The sequence below is a fragment of the Lepidochelys kempii genome, chromosome 23 (genome assembly GCF_965140285.1).
Source record: "Lepidochelys kempii isolate rLepKem1 chromosome 23, rLepKem1.hap1, whole genome shotgun sequence".
In the NCBI taxonomy this organism is placed as follows: domain Eukaryota; kingdom Metazoa; phylum Chordata; order Testudines; family Cheloniidae; genus Lepidochelys; species Lepidochelys kempii.
The window spans coordinates 13,485,889-13,505,416 of NC_136402.1; the positions used below are offsets into that span (position 1 = coordinate 13,485,889).

At 55.8% G+C, this 19,528-nt stretch overlaps 1 protein-coding gene across 1 annotated transcript; it reads right to left on the reverse strand.

Annotated features, from left to right (window-relative positions):
* Window positions 1-1,978: 1,978 nt before the first annotated feature.
* Window positions 1,979-11,088, reverse strand: LOC140902208 (T-cell-interacting, activating receptor on myeloid cells protein 1-like). The gene is given in 11 exon segments (XM_073322052.2): window positions 1,979-3,152; window positions 3,154-3,309; window positions 3,955-3,992; window positions 4,358-4,383; window positions 4,547-4,574; window positions 5,743-5,862; window positions 6,889-6,954; window positions 9,166-9,456; window positions 10,004-10,276; window positions 10,806-10,841; window positions 11,013-11,088. Coding segments are annotated over 11 exon segments (1,431 nt in total). The 5' UTR covers window positions 11,044-11,088; the 3' UTR covers window positions 1,979-2,786.
* Between the last annotated feature and the right edge of the window lie 8,440 nt (window positions 11,089-19,528).

The window sequence follows — 19,528 nt, forward strand, 5'->3', positions numbered from 1 at the left end:
CTGTGTGTCTAGTGATTTTCCCAAGAGCTAAAGAACATAGCAACTTTATCCATACAAGCTCTGGCAAATGTTTGGAACCCAATTAATATCAAGACAATGTAGATATTAATGTTGTCCATACAATAGGAATCTTGGCATTTAGCCATGAAAGTAATCTGGTAGTGTGCCTCAGTCTCCCTTTTCATACAGCACATCAGGTCTGGAATGTCTTTTCCCCTGTGAAAAGTTTCAATAACATTTACAGGTATTAACTGTGAAACATCAGTATAACAAGGCCTTTTAACAAAGTGTGTTTTCATGTATTTCTTTTAACATGTTCAAGGTTTTTTTTCAAAAGATTAGGCACATTGGACATTTTTACAGTTCTTGGTAATAGCAACACATTAGTTACAAAAATTACCATTAGCAACAACAACAAATTCATTGCAAGTATCCATCTACAATCATGTTTGTCTTGCCACACCTTTGGCTCAATACCACTGGGGTTTGGGCCTTTTAGGGTTAACTCATGGCTCTCCCTTGCAAAATTAAGGTCTCTCCTTTTCTCCTTGTCCTGAAGGATCAAACCCTGACTTCTCTTGCTTAAGAGAATTCACTGTCTGATTGGGTGTGCTCTCTTTGCTAACAGCTATTAGCAAGTGTCAAGGTTCCTTCCCCACTCTGAACTCTAGGGTACAGATGTGGGGACCTGCATGAAACCCCCCTAAGCTTATTTTTACCAGCTTAGGTTAAAACTTCCCCAAGGTACAAACTATTTTCCTTTTTTCCTTGGACTTTGTTGCTGCCACCACCAAGCGTCTAACAGATATATAACCGGGAAAGAGCCCGCTTGGAAACGTCTTTCCCCCCAAAATCCTCCCCAAACTCTACACCCCCTTTCCTGGGGAAGGCTTGAAAAAAATCCTCACCAATTTGCATAGGTGAACACAGACCCAAACCCTGGGATCTTAAGAACAATGAAAAAGCAATCAGGTTCTTAAAAGAAGAATTTTAATTGAAGAAGAAAAGTAAAAGAATCACCTCTGTAAAATCAGGATGGTAAATACCTTACAGGGTAATCAGATTCAAAACATAGAGAATCCCTCTAGGCAAAACCTTAAGTTACAAAAAGACACAAAAACAGGAATCTACATTCCATTCAGCTCAGCTTATTTTCTCAGCCATTTAAACAAACAGAATCTAACGCATATCTAGCTAGATTACTTACTAAGTTCTAAGACTCTATTCCTGTTCTGTCCCCGGCAAAAGCATCACACAGACAAAGAAAGCTTTGTTTCTCCCCACTCCAGATTTGAAAGTATCTTGTCTCCTCATTGGTCATTTGGGTCAGGTGCCAGCGAGGTTATCCTAGCTTCTTAACCCTTTACAGGTGAAAGGGTTTTTCCTCTGGCCAGGAGGGATTTTAAAGATGTTTACCCTTCCCTTTATATTTATGACAACATCATATGTTGACGTGGGTACTGGCTGGAGGCCTGAGGCTGGGCACTTTAAGGGAACTGTGTTGTTTGGACTTCTGAGTAACCAGGGAGGTGATACTGAAGCTGTTTTGTGCTGGCTTGGGAAATCTAAATCTTGGAATATCCACCAGCTTGTGGGGTTTGTCCGCCCCGTTCTGTTTGCAGTTCACCCTGATGGAGTGACCTCAGCTAGCTCCCACCGGGACCACCGCTACAGAGGAGAAGGGGTGACTGTGTGGGGAGAACACTGAGGGGACAGAAAAGAAAATGGGGGACCCTGAGGCTGAGGAGGCTGGAATGGGGGGGAGGCTGAGCAGGGGGCAGTGACAGGGGAGACTGCTGGGGGTAGAAGTGGCAGCTCAGAGGGTACTCAGGGGGTGCTGCCTTCCCCTCCTCCTCAGACCCTCCAACAATCCTGCCCCCCACAGCTCTGACCTTCTGCAGGGGGAGCCTGTCTGCCCTCAAACTCCTGTCCCCCATCCCAGCCCCTCTGCCCTCAGCCCCCCTCCCAATACCCTCAACCTACTTCCCTCAAACTCCTGGCTCTCCCGCACCTGGCTCCCCACAAACGCCGGCCATGGGGGGGCCCAGAAGAGCCAGAGGCTAAATCGCTCTCTGTCCTGTTGTGTTCATGGAAATGCAATAAAGAGCCAAGGTGCGAACACGCCCCAGACCCTGCCCCACACTGAACAGGGTTAAACACGAGCCAGGGGCAGGGTCCAGAGCCCGCAGCCTGCTCAGCTCCACGGCAAACCCCCATTGACCCCTGGGACTGGCTGTTACAGCAGAGCAGGAACCAGGGGAGCCATGGCAGGCACCGTGTGAAACGCGGGGTTTGTTCCAGCCCCAACCTCGTTCGCTGGAGCGAGTCTCTAGCTGGAAAATCCCCCAGGTTTGGGCGTCTCCCCGCTGGCCCCAGAGACGCTAGCGACTTGTCCTGGGGGGCAGAGGAGCCGGCGGAGCTGGGCTGGAGCCGGTATCGCTGCGGCTGCTGTTAAAGTCTGACCCGGTTTCCTCCCGGGTTGGGGGTTCAGCCGGGGGAGGGGCGATGGCATTGGGGTCCCTCTCTCCAGCCGCTCTGCTCAGGATGTCTCTGAGGAGCAGGGTCCAGACGGCCCGGGGGGCCCAGGAGACAGGGGTTGGCAGCCAGGATGTTGAAGTGAGTCTCTTTCTTTAAGGCCCCCAAAGGGTGGTGGATGGCACAGCCCATCCCCGCAATATTTTATCCACCAATGAAGCTTCATTTCCGACAACCCCAATTTTAGGTCACAAGTTTCCGTTCCCCCACTTCTCCCATGTCCCAGGCAGGCCCCTAACCCAGCCCTCAAGTTATATCCAGCACCTGGGTAAGGGGCACGCCTGGAAAATGGGAGAAGCGATCCTGTCTGCCCCAGGTGTGACACACACTGCCAGTGCGGAGACAGGGGGGTTGTGGGGTACCTGAGGGGGGCAGTTTGTGGTTCTGTGTTTATTACAAATCTGGAGATTAACAGGATGCAAAATAACACAAACAGCCTCCTTGCTGCGTCCTGTCCCTCCCCTGGTGGTGAACCTCCATGACCCTCCACATGTGGGGCTGGGTGGGGCAGCACCAGCTGTTGGAGGGTTTCCGGGGGGGCTATACACGTAATCTGTTCTCTGTGTGAGGTGACTCCCCCCCAGGATCACACTATGGGGGTGGGGGGAGGGTGCCCCCTGCGTCCCGGGGGTGCTGCCCGTGGGGGCCCCAGCTCACGTTGATGGCGGCATATAGGACAGGCTCGGGGGCACGGGCCGGCCCCCCCTGCTTGACCTGCAGCATCTGGCAGTCCAGCTCAGCGTAGGTGAGTCCCTCGGTCCCAGGCTCCTGGGGCTGGGAGGGGAGAGAGTCACTGTGTGTAGTGTGTGTGTGTGTGTGCCAACACCAACACACACAGAGCCACACTGCACATAGCGATGTGCGCACACACAGAGATTTGCACACACACACAGGTGAACTTACGCCAGCGTAGCACACAGATGTGTGTGCTCCCCCCACCTCCCTGAGGGAGCAGGTGTACACAGCAGCAGAGCAGTCCCAACCCCTCCACCAGGGGGCAGCGACGTTCACACACGCGCACAGCTGCTCTGACACGCTCTGTCCTGTCCAGCGGTGGGCTCTGGAGAGCAGCGCTTCCTCCCACCCCCTCTCCACGGACACTCCAGCCCATAGAGCCCCATGGGACAGAGATCAGGGAAATCCTCCCTGGCCCGTGCCGCACCTGCCCGCCCTGGAATTCTGCTGACCCTCTGCAAACCTCAGACAAATGCAAACATTTGGGGGGAAGGTTTGCGGGGGGGGGGTGAGTTTGTGGGATGCAAGATCAGCCTCTTATTCTCAGTGTTCTGGGTCTCCCCCCTCCCTTCTGTCCCCCGATCCCGGGGGGAGCCCTGTTGCTGATCCCTGTTGCTCTAGTGGGGCCCACAAAGGGCCAGATTGGTGGGGCGGTGGATATCTTGGGGAGTGGGGAGCACTTACCAGGACATCCAGCTGCTTCCCTTGGCACATAAGGGTGTCTGTGGAACAGAGACAGTCCCAGTGAGGGACTGGGTCCAGATCAGGGCCCGGGGCCTGGCCTCCCACCCCACATCTCAGCCCTTTGCAGAGTGGCCCACCTTCCCCCCAGCACACTGGGCTGGGGCAGGGTCACTAGCTTCATGGTGCAGCAGGGGAAACTGAGGCACAGAGCAAGGCAGGGGCACCCCCAAGGGGATGCAGTGAGACAGGGCAGAGATGCCTCGTCCCACAGCAACACACAGGCTGCACCCCACATCAGCGTGTCCTCCCCCGCTCAGGACACAGCCCCCACCAGGGGACACCCACCTCTCCCCTCTTCTCCCCTTCCCTCCTCCCCATGGCTGCCCCCTCGTGTGTGACTTACCGACTGTGGCTGCAGCCTTGGACTCTCTACAGGGACAAAGAGAGAGAGATCATAACAAACCCAGGAGTCCTGTCTCCCAGCCCCCCTGCTCCAACCCACTAGACCCCACTCCCCTGCCCGAGCCAGGGAGAGAACCAGGAGTCCTGTGTCCTGGAACAGGTAGATTGAGGGGAGCAGAGGGGGTCTCACCTGCTCTCTCTTGGTGTTGGTCCTTTCCCTGCAGAGACAGGAAGCAGAATCGTCCATAAGTCGACCTGGATCCCCATGTACCAGCCCTGCCCCTCAGCCCCATAGGGCAGCCAGGACAGGGGGCTCAGGAGGGAGGGAATCCCCCTCATCGCTCTGCCTGGATACCCTAGAGACAGGCTGAGACTCGCCCCCTGCAGCACAGCACCCCCTATGGAGCCCCCCACTCCCTGCAGCACAGCACCCCCTATGGAGTCCTCCGCCCCCTGCAGCACAGCACCCCCTATGGAGACCCCCACTCCCTGCAGCACAGCACCCCCTATGGAGCCCCCCACTGCCTGCAGCACAGCACCCCCTATGGAGCCCCCCACTGCCTGCAGCACAGCACCCCCTATGGAGTCCTCCGCCCCCTGCAGCACAGCGCCCCCTATGGAGCCCCCCACTCCCTGCAGCACAGCGCCCCCTATGGAGCCCCTCACTCCCTGCAGCACAGCACCCCCTATGGAGCCCCTCACTCCCTGCAGCACAGTGCCCCCTATGGAGCCCCCCACTGCCTGCAGCACAGCACCCCCTATGGAGTCCTCCGCCCCCTGCAGCACAGTGCCCACTATGGAGCCCCCCACTACCTGCAGCACAGCACCCCCTATGGAGCCCCCCACTCCCTGCAGCACAGCACCCCCTATGGAGCCCCCCACTGCCTGCAGCACAGCACCCCCTATGGAGTCCTCCGCCCCCTGCAGCACAGCACCCCCTATGGAGCCCCCCACTGCCTGCAGCACAGCACCCCCTATGGAGTCCTCCGCCCCCTGCAGCACAGCACCCCCTATGGAGCCCCCCACTCCCTGCAGCACAGCACCCCCTATGGAGCCCCTCACTCCCTGCAGCACAGCACCCCCTATGGAGTCCTCCGCCCCCTGCAGCACAGCACCCCCTATGGAGCCCCCCACTCCCTGCAGCACAGCACCCCCTATGGAGCCCCCCACTGCCTGCAGCACAGCACCCCCTATGGAGTCCTCCGCCCCCTGCAGCACAGTGCCCCCTAGGGGCGCCAGCTCTCTCTGCCAGGGGAGAGTGCCCCCTGCTGGGCCCCCTGCTCCACCCCCTTGGTTTCCTGGCCTGTCTCCCACCCAAGCGGTGACCCCTTTCCAGCCCGGCTTAGCAGCGGGTTTAACCCTTCCCTCGCTGGGCCGGGCACTCACTTCCTCGGGTTCTTCTGTGGCAGAGGATGCCCAGGAGAACGAGGAGGCTGGCGGCCGCTGCGCTCACCCCGGCGATGACAGGGCTGCTCAGCTCCGGTGCTGCGCTTGGTTCCGTTCCACCTGGGAAGAAGAGCGGCTGGTTCATTACCTGCTACCCCAGCCCCGCCCCCTCAAGGCCTCAGGGACCCACAGCAGAATATGCTATGGAGCTGGGAGGGGCAGGAGCAGAGGGGATGCTGGGTAATAGTGGTTGGGGGGGTGTTCACTGCCAATGACAAAGGGTTGTCTTGGGGAGAGGGCAGAGTGTGTGTAGGGGGATGAACCCCAGGCCCCATGTACCCAGTGAAGCCAGCTGGGCCCGAATCCCACACCCCGGCTCCCTGGGTCCCGCCCCTGTCCCGGGAATTTCCCTGCAGCTTCAGCTCACTTCTGCGTAGCAATCATGTGGGTGGGGCGACGGCAGTGGGTGGAGCTTGTGGCTGGGGAGGGTGCTTTGAGATCATTGGAAGAATTATGCTCCGCTGAAGCGATCATCAGCGGAAAACGTAACGGTGCTGTCATCGCAACAGCCGTCATTAGGTTCCAGAGTCAACAACGTGTCACTCTGAATGGATGGGTTCAAGTGTTAACACCATGTCTATCTGAATTGATAGGTGCCAGAGTTAACCCCCCTGCTGGGCAGAACCCTGCAAAGGGAGAGCCCTGCTTCTGAGCCGTTCCCCCGGGCTATCTGCAGACACAGGCAGACAGATGGGATGCATGGGACTGTTATCCCGGCTCTCTGTCCCCGGTCCTGTTCTCCCAGGGGGATATGCACCGAGTTGTGCCCCACATGGGTGGCTTTGTGGTGCCAGGGGGTAGCACAGCATCCCGGTCTGTGGGGCCCCCGGGGTGGGGCTGTGCATTGTGGGGAAGCTCTCCTGGGCTCTGCCCTCACCAAGCCAATCTGGTATCTGTCCCGTGATATCCCCCCAGCATATGAAATGAGTTGGGGGGCTGTCAGCCCAGATAGGGCATTCGCTGTGGAGATCTTCGCCCATCACACCCAAACAGCCCTTTGTGGCTCCCCCTGGGGGCGGCTGCTAGGACAGCACAAACCTGTTTCTGGGGGAGTTGATGGTGATTTCCTGCCCCCAGCCCCAGTACCTGGCCACGCACTGCCTGGGTGAGTCGGAGCCGGCACCATTATCAGCTGAGTCAGGTTGGTTCCCCCTGCGGGAGTAGAACCAGCGTCTGTCAGGGTCTGGGGCGCAGGGGTGAGAAAGCTGGAGCCCTGGTGTCTGGGGTTAGTTATACAGGGAAACCAGTGATGGGGGCTTTTCCCTGAGCTGAGGGAGAAGATGGGACCCAGGGATTCAGGCTGGCTCAGTGCCCCAGGGATCGCAGGAGGGGAGGATCAGCCCAGCGAGACCCTCAGCACAGATACAGCCCCTGCCTGGCTCCACAGAACTGGAACTGCAATCATTAATTACTAGTATTAATTACCAGGAGCCCCTGTCCTGGGCCCCGTGTGCTCAGAGCTGTACGGACACCAGACACAGAGACGGTCACTGCTCCACTCAGATGCCATTCACACCTGGAGTCACTGCAGAGCAGCTCTGGGCACGGCTGTTCCTATTTCGGAGGAGGACGCCCCTGTGTCTATAGAGCTAAAGGGGAGCTCGTCTGCCAAACAGGGCTGTATCAAACCAGGGGGCGCGAATTCCAACAGCCCAGACATGCTCTGAGATCACCAGCGGAGATTGGGAATGACACTGGATTCATCATTTTGGGTCCAGTTTTCATGTAGACAAGGTCTTCGTCCATCTTTCTATCCCTCATCAGACGCACTCCCATCTGTCCACCACCCTACCTTCCCACAGACCCACATTCCCACAGACTGGTGACCATAGGTCCCCATGGATCAATCCACCATCCTCTGTGTAGAAGACTTGAACCCATCAGTTCTGTCTTCTGGGACTGTCCCCCTCCAAACAGCCTGAATGGCCCCGTGGGTGTCTGATCCGGGAACCCTGTTCCCTGGGGGGTGAAATGTTCCATTTCTCCCACCCACCTTCTCCCTCCAGCTCCATTGGGGGGGGGAGGGGGAGGGGAGGGATCTGGCTGCCAGGGCCCAGCTGGGTCAGTTCCCTCTGTGGGATTAAACCAGCACCCAGGCCTGGGGTGGGAAGGGGCTGAAATGGTGACTCAGTGACTGGGCCACTCACCCCATCACCCAGCGTATGTTATGGGTTCAATTGTCCGGGCAGGTGGGGGGTGAATTCAGCGCTGGGGCAAGTGCTGGCTGCACAGCCCCTTGGCCCTGGCTCCTTTGTGCATCCCTAGAGCAGGGCAGCCGGGGGAGCATCCCCCTGGAAGAGGTCCCTGCTCTGCAGTTCCCCCTGGGGGCAGAGATCCTCCCTCTCTTGGCCCCGAACCTCCAGCAGCTGTTGCTCCCCCCTGGCTGGGAACCTCCCAGTGACTCCGTCCCAGCTCCCCAGCCGGGTGTCCCCTCTGCTGGGCCCAGGGTTCAGGGCAGAGCCGGCTCTGAGCATCCCATTGGGACAGGCACCCCCTGAGCGTCTAGCTGGGTGTGGGGCTGTGATGGGAGAGTGGATTCCCTTCAGTGTGGGTCCCCTAAGGACTATCGCAGAGAGAGCATTGACCCACCTCTAGCAGAAGATCTTCCCAGTAAGCTGGAAGAAGCTATAAAGAGGGGAAGTGACAACATCCCTTGGCCTCACTCCCCGCACAACTCAGCCCCTGGAAACACGTCTGGAGGACAAAGACTTTGAACTGGGGAGGGTGGTCCCGGCAGGAAGGCAGTTCCAGTCTGTGTACTGAAGATCTGTGACCTGTGGGTACCAGCTACCAGGGGGAGACACTGTTTGATTCAAATCCTGGTTAGTTTGTAGAACTCAGACTGCCAGTTTATTTTTGTTTCATAAGTAACTGACTCTGATCTCTGCTTGCTAGTTATAATCACTTCAACTCCATCTCTCTGGAGTTAATAAATCTCTTTTCTATTTGATCTCAAACAGTGTGTTTCGGTTGAAGTGCCTGGGAAATCTCAGCTCAGGTTACAAAGGCTGGTGCGTGTCCTCTCCCCATCGAGGGAGGGGCGGACTGGGTAATGAACAGACACTGGCCAGGCTTCTGACCAGTGCAGGATGGTACCAGGCCCGGGATCTGGGAGGGACTTAGCTGGCGCGACCCTATTAAGGGTTCGTGAGAGGCTGGGAGATCATTCCTGTAACTCCAGTGGGTGTGTCCCTGGCTGTGGATGGCTGGGTAAGTGCAGGACCTGCCAGAGGTTTGTAGCTTGACATCAGCATCACAGTTGTGAGGGATACCACAGGTTGGTGGGACAGAGGGTCCAGCGGTTCCATAGACCCACCCCGGGAACCCTCTCACAGAGCGAAGATACTGAGCTGGGCCCCTCACCTGCTACCATCAGCTCCACGGGGTCGCTGGGATGCGACCAGACGGAGGGGTCCAATTTGGTGCCATATTGGCAGCTGTAGCTCCCTGTGTGTCTCTGGCTCACGTTGTGGATGGTAAACTCAGCCACGTCCCCAGCAGTCTCTGCCCAGCGCCGTACGTCCGGGTTTCCAAGTTTATACATGAGGAACGTCGCTTTCTGGCATCGACACTCACACCGGATGGTCACAGTTCTCCCCAGTGTGACTCCCCTGCTGGGGCTCAGGGAGATGGAGGGTTTGGGGTAGCTGAGCTCTGCAGTGAGAAGGAGACAGGCCGTGAGACAGGACCTGGCACAGTCACTGCGCCCTGTCCTCGCCGCACGGTCCCAGACCCGGGGCCCCTGGGAGAAAACCCAGCCAGAGGAACCTCTCCGAGATCCCAGAGATTTCTTGGAGCTATGACCGAAACTGCCTGAGGACCTAAATCCAGAGCACCCTCTGTACCTGTCTATCCACTTAATAGTCCCCCCGAGCCTGGGAGCCAGGACGCCTGGGTTCTGTCCCTGGCTCTGGGAAGGGAGTGGCGTCTAGTGGTTAGAGCTGGGGGGGCCTGGCAGTCAGAGGTGCTGGGAGCTGCACAGGCACAGTGAGAAAAAGCCCCCACCCTAAAGCCAACCTCGACTCTGTAACCAGACACAAGGTGCAGGGAGGATGATTCATACAAGGGGAAATGGAAGCCCGGGGAAGTAAGTGACACCCCAAGGACCCCTGGGGGCAGGGATCCCCCCCGCGTCAGTCCTGAATCTACAGCGGCTGGGAACCCCCCCCATGACTCTGTCCCCGCTCCCCGGGACCCTCACCTGCTACAACAATCCGCAGGTAATCATGGGGCTCCGGCTCCGATCTGGAGCGAGATCTGCAGTGGTAGAACCCTGCGTCTTCCCGTCTGGCGCTGGGGATGGTGAATTCACCCCCGTCCCCAGCAGCGTCCAGCTCCTGGATTTGGATTCCATCCTTATACAGAAATAACCTCCTGGCCTCGCACCGACACTGACAGCAGATGGTGACGGCTGCCCCCGGGACGATCACCCCGCTGGGGCTGGCGGAGATGGAGGGTCTGGGCGCAGGGAGCTCTGCGTTCACAGGAGTGAGATGGGGAGACACAAACTACTCCCCACGTGTCTTAGTGCCCAGCCCCAGGGATAGCGCCAGGGCTAACAGACACCTGCATCCGATGAAGTGAGCTGTAGCTCACAAAAGCTTATGCTCAGATAAATTTGTTAGACACCTCACTGCATCTACAGGGAACCTGTGGGATGGATTCTGATCTCAGCGCCCCCAGGGTCAATCCGGAGTCACCCCTGACTGAACTGGGGGCAGGGCTGGATTCTGATCTCAGTGCCCCCAGGGTCGATCCAGAGTCACCCCTGACTTCACTTAGGGCAAAGCCGGGTTCTGATCTCAGCCCCCCAGGATCAATCTGGAGTTACCCCTGACTGCACTGCAGGCAGGGCTGGGTTCTGATCTCAGTCCCCTGGGATCAATCCAGAGTCAACTCCAACTGAGTTTTGGGGGAAGGTTCAGGTCTCAGCTGCTCTTTTCCCCTCCACCTTCCCCCCCCCCCATCCTTAACACTTAGCATTGAGCAGCACAGATACTCACCTCTAGACACTTTGCTCTGCCCGGCCAGCCAGCAGCCTGGAGAGGAGACATCTTGTTAGGGACCAGATCCCAGAGCGACTGGATCCTACACTCTGGTCTCAGATCCCACCATGGGCACACTCCCAGGTCTCAGATTCCCCCATGGGCACACGCCTGATCTCAGATTCCCCCCCATGGGCACACGCCCTGGCTGTCTCCAAGACTCACCGAGGAAGAGGACGGTGAGAGCAGACACCATGATGGGGCAGTGAGGGGGCCCCTCAGCGCTGCCACCAAAGCCGCAGTGCCTGGCTCCACCAAGCCCCAAATAAGGAACTCAGCCGGTGGCTGCAGCTGGAGGAAGTTGATGATGTCTTGTCTCTTCCTGCATCCATCACATCTTGTCTTTAATCTGCAGGCGAAATCTAACGCAGCCAAAGTAAGCAGCAGTCATTGCAAAACCAAGGAAACCCTGAGACCTTCAGCCTGGCCAATCACCATGCAGCTCGCAGCTTGTTTGTGTCTGTGGGGAGCGGGGACAGGTCACCCTCAATTTCTCCTGCAGCCTTGGGGAAGGTGCAACAGGCTGGGAGCCAGGAGACCACAGGGTCTAGTCTTCAATCTTCGCCTGACCACGATTTCCATGCAGATTCCCCCCTCCCATCCTGTCCTTTCTTACATTCTGGAATCAAACCTCACCGGTGACCCATGTAGGTAAAATTAATACGTGATCATGCAATTAAAGGCTGGCTTCGTAATGCATGTGCATGGGAGGGTGGAGTTTAGGTTGTATCTGTTGCATTTCCCGGTGCTGGAGGGTTTGACTCTGCAGCCTTCCTGCTCAGCCTGCAAACCTGCCCACACGCACAACACCTGCCCTGGCACCGTGTGAGGAGCGGGCGTGATGGGGAACACCTGGGTTTGCTGCCCCTTGCACCATAACTGAGCAGGGAGGACGGCTTTACGCTGTAACGCCTGGTTCAAAGGGTCTTTTCTCAGCGTGTGAATTAAATAAACCGGGTTGAAAGGAAAACTGGAGCAAGAGAAATTCCATCCCGTGCACCCAGCTGGGAGAGACCCAGGGACCTTCTAATGCCCCTGCAGAGACCCTACCCCCGAGCTGGAGGAGACACTGTCAGTGGTTATGTGCCCAGGCCCCTAGAGAGGGACGTGACACAGGCTTTGTTTATACGCCATTGGCTAGAGGGCAGGAGGAAGCTGGGGGTCATGACTCAGTTCTGGGCTCTGGCAGAGGAGTGGGGACTAGTGGTTAGAGCCGGGGGGTGGAGCTGGGGCCAGGACTCCTGGTGTAACAGTCGTGGTGTCGCCCCTCCAGGGCTCGCACACAGCACTGGGCCAGGCCAGGGCTGCATTAAAAGTGCTTCAGCTTCCCGGCCAACGGGTTCCCATGAGCCTCCTTCAATCAGCCCCCTCGTCACAGGACCCCGACCCCCCTGCTCAACAGACCCCCGGGAGCCTTCACCCCCAGCCCCGGAGAAGAAGGGAGACGAGCAGCAGATTCATTGCAAAGCAGGGTCATTCCCCACAACCCATGGCCTGACCGCCTCCCTTCAGCATGACCCCCCCCAGGCCTGACCCCTCCGAGTCTCCCAGTTTAGCTTATGTCACCCCACACCCCTCCTCCTCGCATTGTGCCCCCTGGCCCATGTCCCCTCACAGACCACTGGCCCCTTCCCCCCGCACAGCCCAGCATCTCCAACCTGTCCCCCCTCACAGCGAGCCCCGCACTAGCTATGGCTGCCATCTCCCATTGCTCCCCAAGAGAAGGGACCCCAGCTGCCCTCAGTTAACATGGCCGCCCCGTCACCCCCTGCAGCCCTTGCAGGGTGGCCAGGCTGCTCCCTGGCTAAGATGGCCAATGCCTCAGCCTGGGCGAGGGGAACAATCCTGCCCCCCCTGGAGTGTCTATAGGGGCAGGGAGGGGTGACTGTGGGGCTGGGGGCATTACGGGTCATGGAATGTGGGGCGGGGGGATGTGGGGGGGGGAAACTGAGGGGACAGAAAAAATGGGGAACCCTGAGGCTGAGGGGGCTGGAGCTGGGGTGGGGCTGAGCAGGGGGCAGTGAAAGGGGAGGCTACTGGGGGTAGAAATGGGAGCCTGGGGGAACTTGGGGGCACCTTCTCCCTCCTCACTCCTCAACCCCCCCCCCAAATCCTGCCCCCCAGCTCTGACCTTGTGAGGAGGGGAGCCTGGCTGCTCTCAAACTCCATCCTGGCCCCTCTCCCCTCAGCCCCCTCCCGACTAACTTCCCTCAAACTCCAGGCTCCCCGCATCCGGTTCCCCCCAAACACCCGCCATACAGGGCCCAGAATGCCAGAGGCTAAATCCCTCTGCACCCTGTTGTGTTCATGGAGATGCTTCTATGGGCACAATGTTCTGAAGATTCAGAGCAGGCTGCACTGCGGGGACAGGAGGACGGTGAAGAAATTTGGCAGCATGTGACCTCCAGAAGAAGAAAGGGGAGCATTCATGTACCAGCAACGCAGATACAGGTAAGCAACCGTTTTCATGTTCTCTCCACAGGTACTAATGCGGAGAGTGGACTAGATGATACATCTGGGGGAAGGGAGCAGAAGGAGACTCCGCCGACTGGAAGGCATGAAATGCACTGTCCTAGGGATAGGGGTTCCATGACCACCGCTCCCAAGAGAAGGAGGAGGGTGGTGGTGGTCGGGGACTCTCTTCTCAGCGGGACTGAGTCATCTATCTGCCATCCCGACCAGGAAAACCAAGAAGTCTGCTGCTTGCCAGGAGCTAGGATTCACGATGTGACGGAGAGACTGCTGAGACTCATCAAGCCCTCGGATCGCTACCCCTTCCTGCTTCTCCACGTGGGCACCAATGATACTGCCAAGAATGACCTTGAGCGGATCACTGCGGACTACGTGGCTCTGGGAAGAAGGATAAAGGAGTTTGAGGTGCAAGTGGTGTTCTCGTCCATCCTCCCCGTGGAAGGAAAAGGCCTGGGTAGAGACCGTCGAATCATGGAAGTCAACGAATGGCTATGCAAGTGGTGTCGGAGAGAAGGCTTTGGATTCTTTGACCATGGGATGGTGTTCCAAGAAGGAGGAGTGCTAGGCAGAGACGGGCTCCACCTAACGAAGAGAGGGAAGAGCATCTTTGCAAGCAGGCTGGCTAACCTAGTGAGGAGGGCTTTAAACTAGGTTCACCGGGGAAAGGAGACCAAAGCCCTGAGGTAAGTGGGCAAGCGGGATACCAGGAGGAAGCACGAGCAAGAGCGTGCGAGAGGGCAGGGCTCCTGCCTCATACTGAGAAAGAGGGACGATCAGCGAGTTATCTCAAGTGCCTATACACAAATGCAAGAAGCCTGGGAAACAAGCAGGGAGAACGGAAGTCCTGGCACAGTCAAGGAATTATGATGTGATTGGAATAACAGAGACTTGGTGGGATAACTCACATGACTGGAGTACTGTCATGGATGGATATAAACTGTTCAGGAAGGACAAGCAGGGCAAAAAAGGTGGGGGAGTTGCATTGCATGTAAGGGAATAGTATGACTGCTCAGAGCTCAAGTATGAAACTGCAGAAAAACCTGAGTGTCTCTGGATTAAGTTTAGAAGTGTGAGCAACAAGGGTGATGTAGTGGTGGGAGTCTGCTATAGACCACCGGACCAGGGGGATGAGGTGGATGAGGCTTTCTTCCAGCAACTCACAGAAGTTACTAGATCGCAGGCCCTGGTTCTCATGGGAGACTTCAGTCACCCTGATATCTGCTGGGAGAGCAATACAGCGGTGCACAGACAATCCAGGAAGTTTTTGGAAACTGTAGGGGACAATTTCCTGGTGCAAGTGCTGGAGGAACCAACTAGAGGCAGAGCTCTTCTTGACCTGCTGTTCACAAACTGGGAAGAATTAGTAGGGGAAGCTAAAGTGGATGGGAACCTGGGAGGCAGTGACCATGAGATAGTCGAGTTCAGGATCCTGACACAAGGAAGAAAGGAGAGCAGCAGAATATGGACCCTGGACTTCAGAAAAGCAGACTTTGACTCCCTCAGAGAACTGATGGGCAGGATCCCCTGGGAGAATAACGAGGGGGAAAGGAGTCCAGGAGAGCTGGCTGTATTTTAAAGAATCTTTATTGAGGTTACAGGGACAAACCATCCTGAAGTGTAGAAAGAATAGTAAATATGGCAGGCGACCAGCTTGGCTTAACAGTGAAATCCTTGCTGATCTTGAACACAAAAAAGAAGCTTACAAGAAGTGGAAGATTGGACAAATGACCAGGGAAGAGTATAAAAATATTGCTCGGGGATGCAGGAGTGAAATCTGGAAGGCCAAATCACACATGGAGTTGCAGCTAGCAAGAGATGTTAAGAGTAATAAGAAGGGTTTCTTCAGGTATGTTAGCAGCAAGAAGAAAGTCAAGGAAAGTGTGGGCCCCTTACTGAATGAGGGAGGCAATCTCGTGACAGAGAATGTGGAAAAAGCTAATGTACTCAATGCTTTTTTTGCCTCTCTCTTCATGAACAAGGTCAGCTCCCAGACTACTGCACTGGGCAGCACAGCATGGGGAGGAGGTGACCAGCCCTCTGTGGAGAAAGAAGTTGTTCGGGACTATTGAGAAAAGCTGGACGAGCACAAGTCCATGGGGCCGGATGTGCTGCATCCGAGAGTGCTAAAGGAGTTGGCGGATGTGATTGCAGAGCCATTGGCCATTATCTTTGAAAACTCATGGCGATCGGGGGAAGTCCTGGACGACTGGAAAAAGGCTAATGTAGTGCCCATCTTTAAAAAAGGGAAGAAGGAGGATCCTAGGAAATACAGGCCAGTCAGCCTCACCTCAGTCCCTGGAAAAATCATGGAGCAGGTCCTCAAGGAATCAATTCTGAAGCACTTAGAGGAGAGGAAAGTGATCAGGAACAGTCAGCATGGATTCACCAAGGGCAAGTCATGCCTGACTAATCTATTTGCCTTCTATGACGAGATAACTGGCTCTGTGGATGAGGGGAAAGCGATGGACGTGTTGTTCCTTGACTTTACCAAAGCTTTTGACATGGTCCCCCACAGTATTCTTGCCAGCAAGTTAAAGAAGTATGGGCTGGATGAATGAACTATAAGGTGGATAGAAAGTTGGCTAGATTGTCGGGCTCAACGGGTAGTGATCAATGGCTCCGTGTCTAGTTGGCAGCCAGTCTCAAGTGGAGTACCCCAAGGGTCGGTCCTCGGGCTGGTATTGTTCAATATCTTCATAAATGATCTGGAGGATTGTGTGGATTGCACCCTCAGCAAGTTTGCAGATGACACTAAACTGGGAGGAGAGGTAGATACACTGGAGGGTAGGGATAGGATACAGAGGGCCCTAGACAAATTAGAGCATTGGGCCAAAAGAAATCTGATGAGGTTCAACAAGGACAAGTGCAGAGTCCTGCACTTAGGATGGAAGAATCCCATGTACCGCTACAGACTAGGGACCGAATGGCTCGGCAGCAGTTCTGCAGAAAAGGACCTAGGGGTTACAGTGGACAAAAAGCTGGATATGAGTCAACAGTGTGCCCTTGTTGCCAAAAAGGCCAATGGCATTTTGGGATGTATGCGTAGGGGCATTGCCAGCAGATCGAGGGACGTGATCGTTCCCCTCTATTCGGCATTGGTGAGGCCTCATCTGGAGTACTGTGTCCAGGTTTGGGCCCCACACTACAAGAAGGATGTGGAAAAATTGGAAAACGTCCAGCGGAGGGCAACAAAAATGATTAGGGGACTGGAACACATGAGTTATGAGGAGAGGCTGAGGGAACTGGGATTGTTTAGTCTGCAGAAGAGAAGAATGAGGGGGGATTTGATAGCTGCTTTCAACTACCTGAAAGGGGGTTCCAAAGAGGATGGCTCTAGACTGTTCTCAATGGTAGCAGATGACAGAACGAGGAGTAATGGTCTCAAGTTGCAGTGGGGGAGCTTTAGGTTAGATGTTAGGAAAAACTTTTTCACTATGGGGGTGGTGAAACACTGGAATGCGTTACCTAGGGAGGTGGTGGAATCTCCTTGCTCAGATATTTTTAAAGTCAGGCTTGACAAAGCCCTGGCTGGGATGATTTAATTGGGGATTGGTGCTGCTTTGAGCAGGGGGTTGGACTAGATGACCTCCTGAGGTCCCTTCCAACCCTGATATTCTAAGATTCTATGAAATAAAGGGCCCAAGGTGCAAACATGCCCCAGCCCCCGCCCCACACTGAACAGGGTTAAACACGGGCCGGGGGCAGGGTCCAAAGCCTGCAGCCTGCTCAGCCCCGCGGCAACCGCCCCATTGACCCCTGGGACCAGCTGTTACAGACACAGCAGAGCAGGAACCAGGGGAGCCATGGCAGGCACCGTGTGAAATGAGGGGTTTGTTCCAGCCCATTCCCTGGAGCGAGTCTCTAGCCGGAAAATCCCCCTGTCTGGGCGTCTCCCCACTGGCCCCAGAGACGCTAGCGACTGTCCTGGGGGGGCAGAGGAGCCGGCGGAGCTGGGCTGGAGCCGGTGTCGCCGCAGCTGCTGTTAAAGTCTGACCCCGTTTCCTCCCGGGTTGGGGGTACAGCCGGGGGAGGGGCGATGGCGTCGGGGTCCCTCTCTCCAGCCGCTCTGCTCAGGACGCCTCCACGGAGCAGGGTCCGGACGGCCCAGGGTACAGAGGGTGGCAGCCCAAGGGTGAAGCCAATTTCCCTCCCCTCGTCTCTTTAAGGGCCAAGTCCAGAGAAGGGGCCCATGAACCTCGTGGCAGGCGGCACCTGGGTGGGAGTTGGGGCCGATCAACTCTGAATTGATGATGATGCCGGGCTGAGCACGGGGCAGGCTGAAGCCTGAAAAGCAGGAGCTAGGCAGGGGTTGGTGGTGAAGGTCTCTCGGTCTAGAGAGGGGAGGGGGAAATCGAGGAGAACAGATGCCCTGGATGCCGGCCCCGAGGGAAGGGGCTCCGGAGGAGGGCGGAGAGGGACCCTGATGGAGAGGAAGCAGCCCAGGTTTGGGATGGGACACAGGTTGGCTGCTGGTTGTAGGTCTCTGGGCTGGACCCTGGAGTGGCAGGCGGGCTGGGGTTCCCCTACCAGCCAGGGGGGCAGTGGCACAGAGCGGGCAGAGGAGCAGGAGCCTGCCTGGACCAGTCACCCAGTGGGAGTTTGATACCCCAGATGGGGAGGACCAGAGCGACCGGCCAGAGGCCAAGCCCCAGAGAGGGGGCACCCAGAGTGATGCAAAGGGAGCAGCCGGGGTCTAGGCAGTGAGTGCGAGACCCCAGGGTGAGAGACCGAAGGAGGGGGCGTCGGACAGGATATGAGCTAATCCCCAGACGCGGCTGCAAGGAGGCTCCCTGGTGGTAAGTATAACACACCTAAGCCCTTTTGTTCTCACTTTAAACTGATTTTTATGGAAAAAATCCCGGGTTTTATAAAAATTCAGTTTATTGCAGTTTTCACCCTTCATTTGTATCATTCAAATATATCAAAAATAACTTGTTTTATTAGGAAAATACAATTAACATTGCCTGAGAGATCTGTATTATGCTAAAATGCTAGTCTGTGTGGATATGCAGAGCTGCCTGTTGAAGGAAAGCTACGGATTAGCCTGGAAGATACACCCAATAACCAAAGAGGTGCGCATGCAAACACTGACACGAGTGCGCATCTGAACGTACCAATGAATCTCACACGCCCACCACGTACACATTTCAAGCTGCCAGCAGAGGACGGGTTAAAGATCTGACACACTAAAATAGGAAGAAAACGACCATCTGTCTCAGAACACTGTTCAGGACACAAGGCATCAAAGTTATCGGCTAATAGTTCTAACTCTACAACAGGAAACTGTTTATTCAAATGAAAAGTTTTATTTGGGGCACACGCCCTGGTTTCAGATTCCCCCCTCCCACTGACACACGGCCTGGCTGTCTCAGATACTCACTGAGGAAGAGGATGAGAGCAGATGCCCCTCACCCAGCTCCACCAAGCCCCAAATAAGGAACTCAGATGGTGGCTCCAGCTACAGGAAGCTGACGATGGCTCATCTCTTCCTTAGAGACTAACAAATTTATTAGAGCATAAGCTTTCGTGAGCTACAGCTCACTACATCGGATGCATACAGTGGAAAATATAGTGGGGGCATTTTAGATACACAGAGAACATGAAAGAATGAGTGTTACCATACAGACTGTAACAAGAGTGACCAGGAAAGGTGAGCTATTACCAGCAGGAGAGCGGGGCCGGGGGCCGGGGGGGAACGGACCTTTTGTAGTGAAGACCTAAAAGTGGCAATTCTTCAACAAAAAAACTTCAAAAACAGACTCCAACAACAGACTGCTGAGTTGGAATTAATTTACAAACTGGATACAATTAATTTAGGCTTGAATAGAGACTGGGAGTGGATGGGTCATTACACAAAGTAAAGTTATTTCCCCTTGTTTATTTCCCCTCCTACTGTTCTTGTAAAGTGCTGGAAATGGCCCACCTTGATTATCACTACAAAAGGTTCCATACCCCCCCTCCACCCGTTCCCCGCTCTCCTGCTGGTAATAGCTCACCTTTTCTGGTCACTCTTGTTACAGTCTGTAATGCAGCTTATGCTTATGCTCTAATAAATTTGTTAGTCTCTAAGGTGCCACAAGTCCTCCTTTTCTTTTTACGGATACAGACTAACACGGCTGCTACTCTGAAACCTGTCATCTCTTCCTGTGGCACCTTAGAGACTAACAAATTTATCAGAGCATAAGTTTCGTGAGCTACAGCTCACTTCA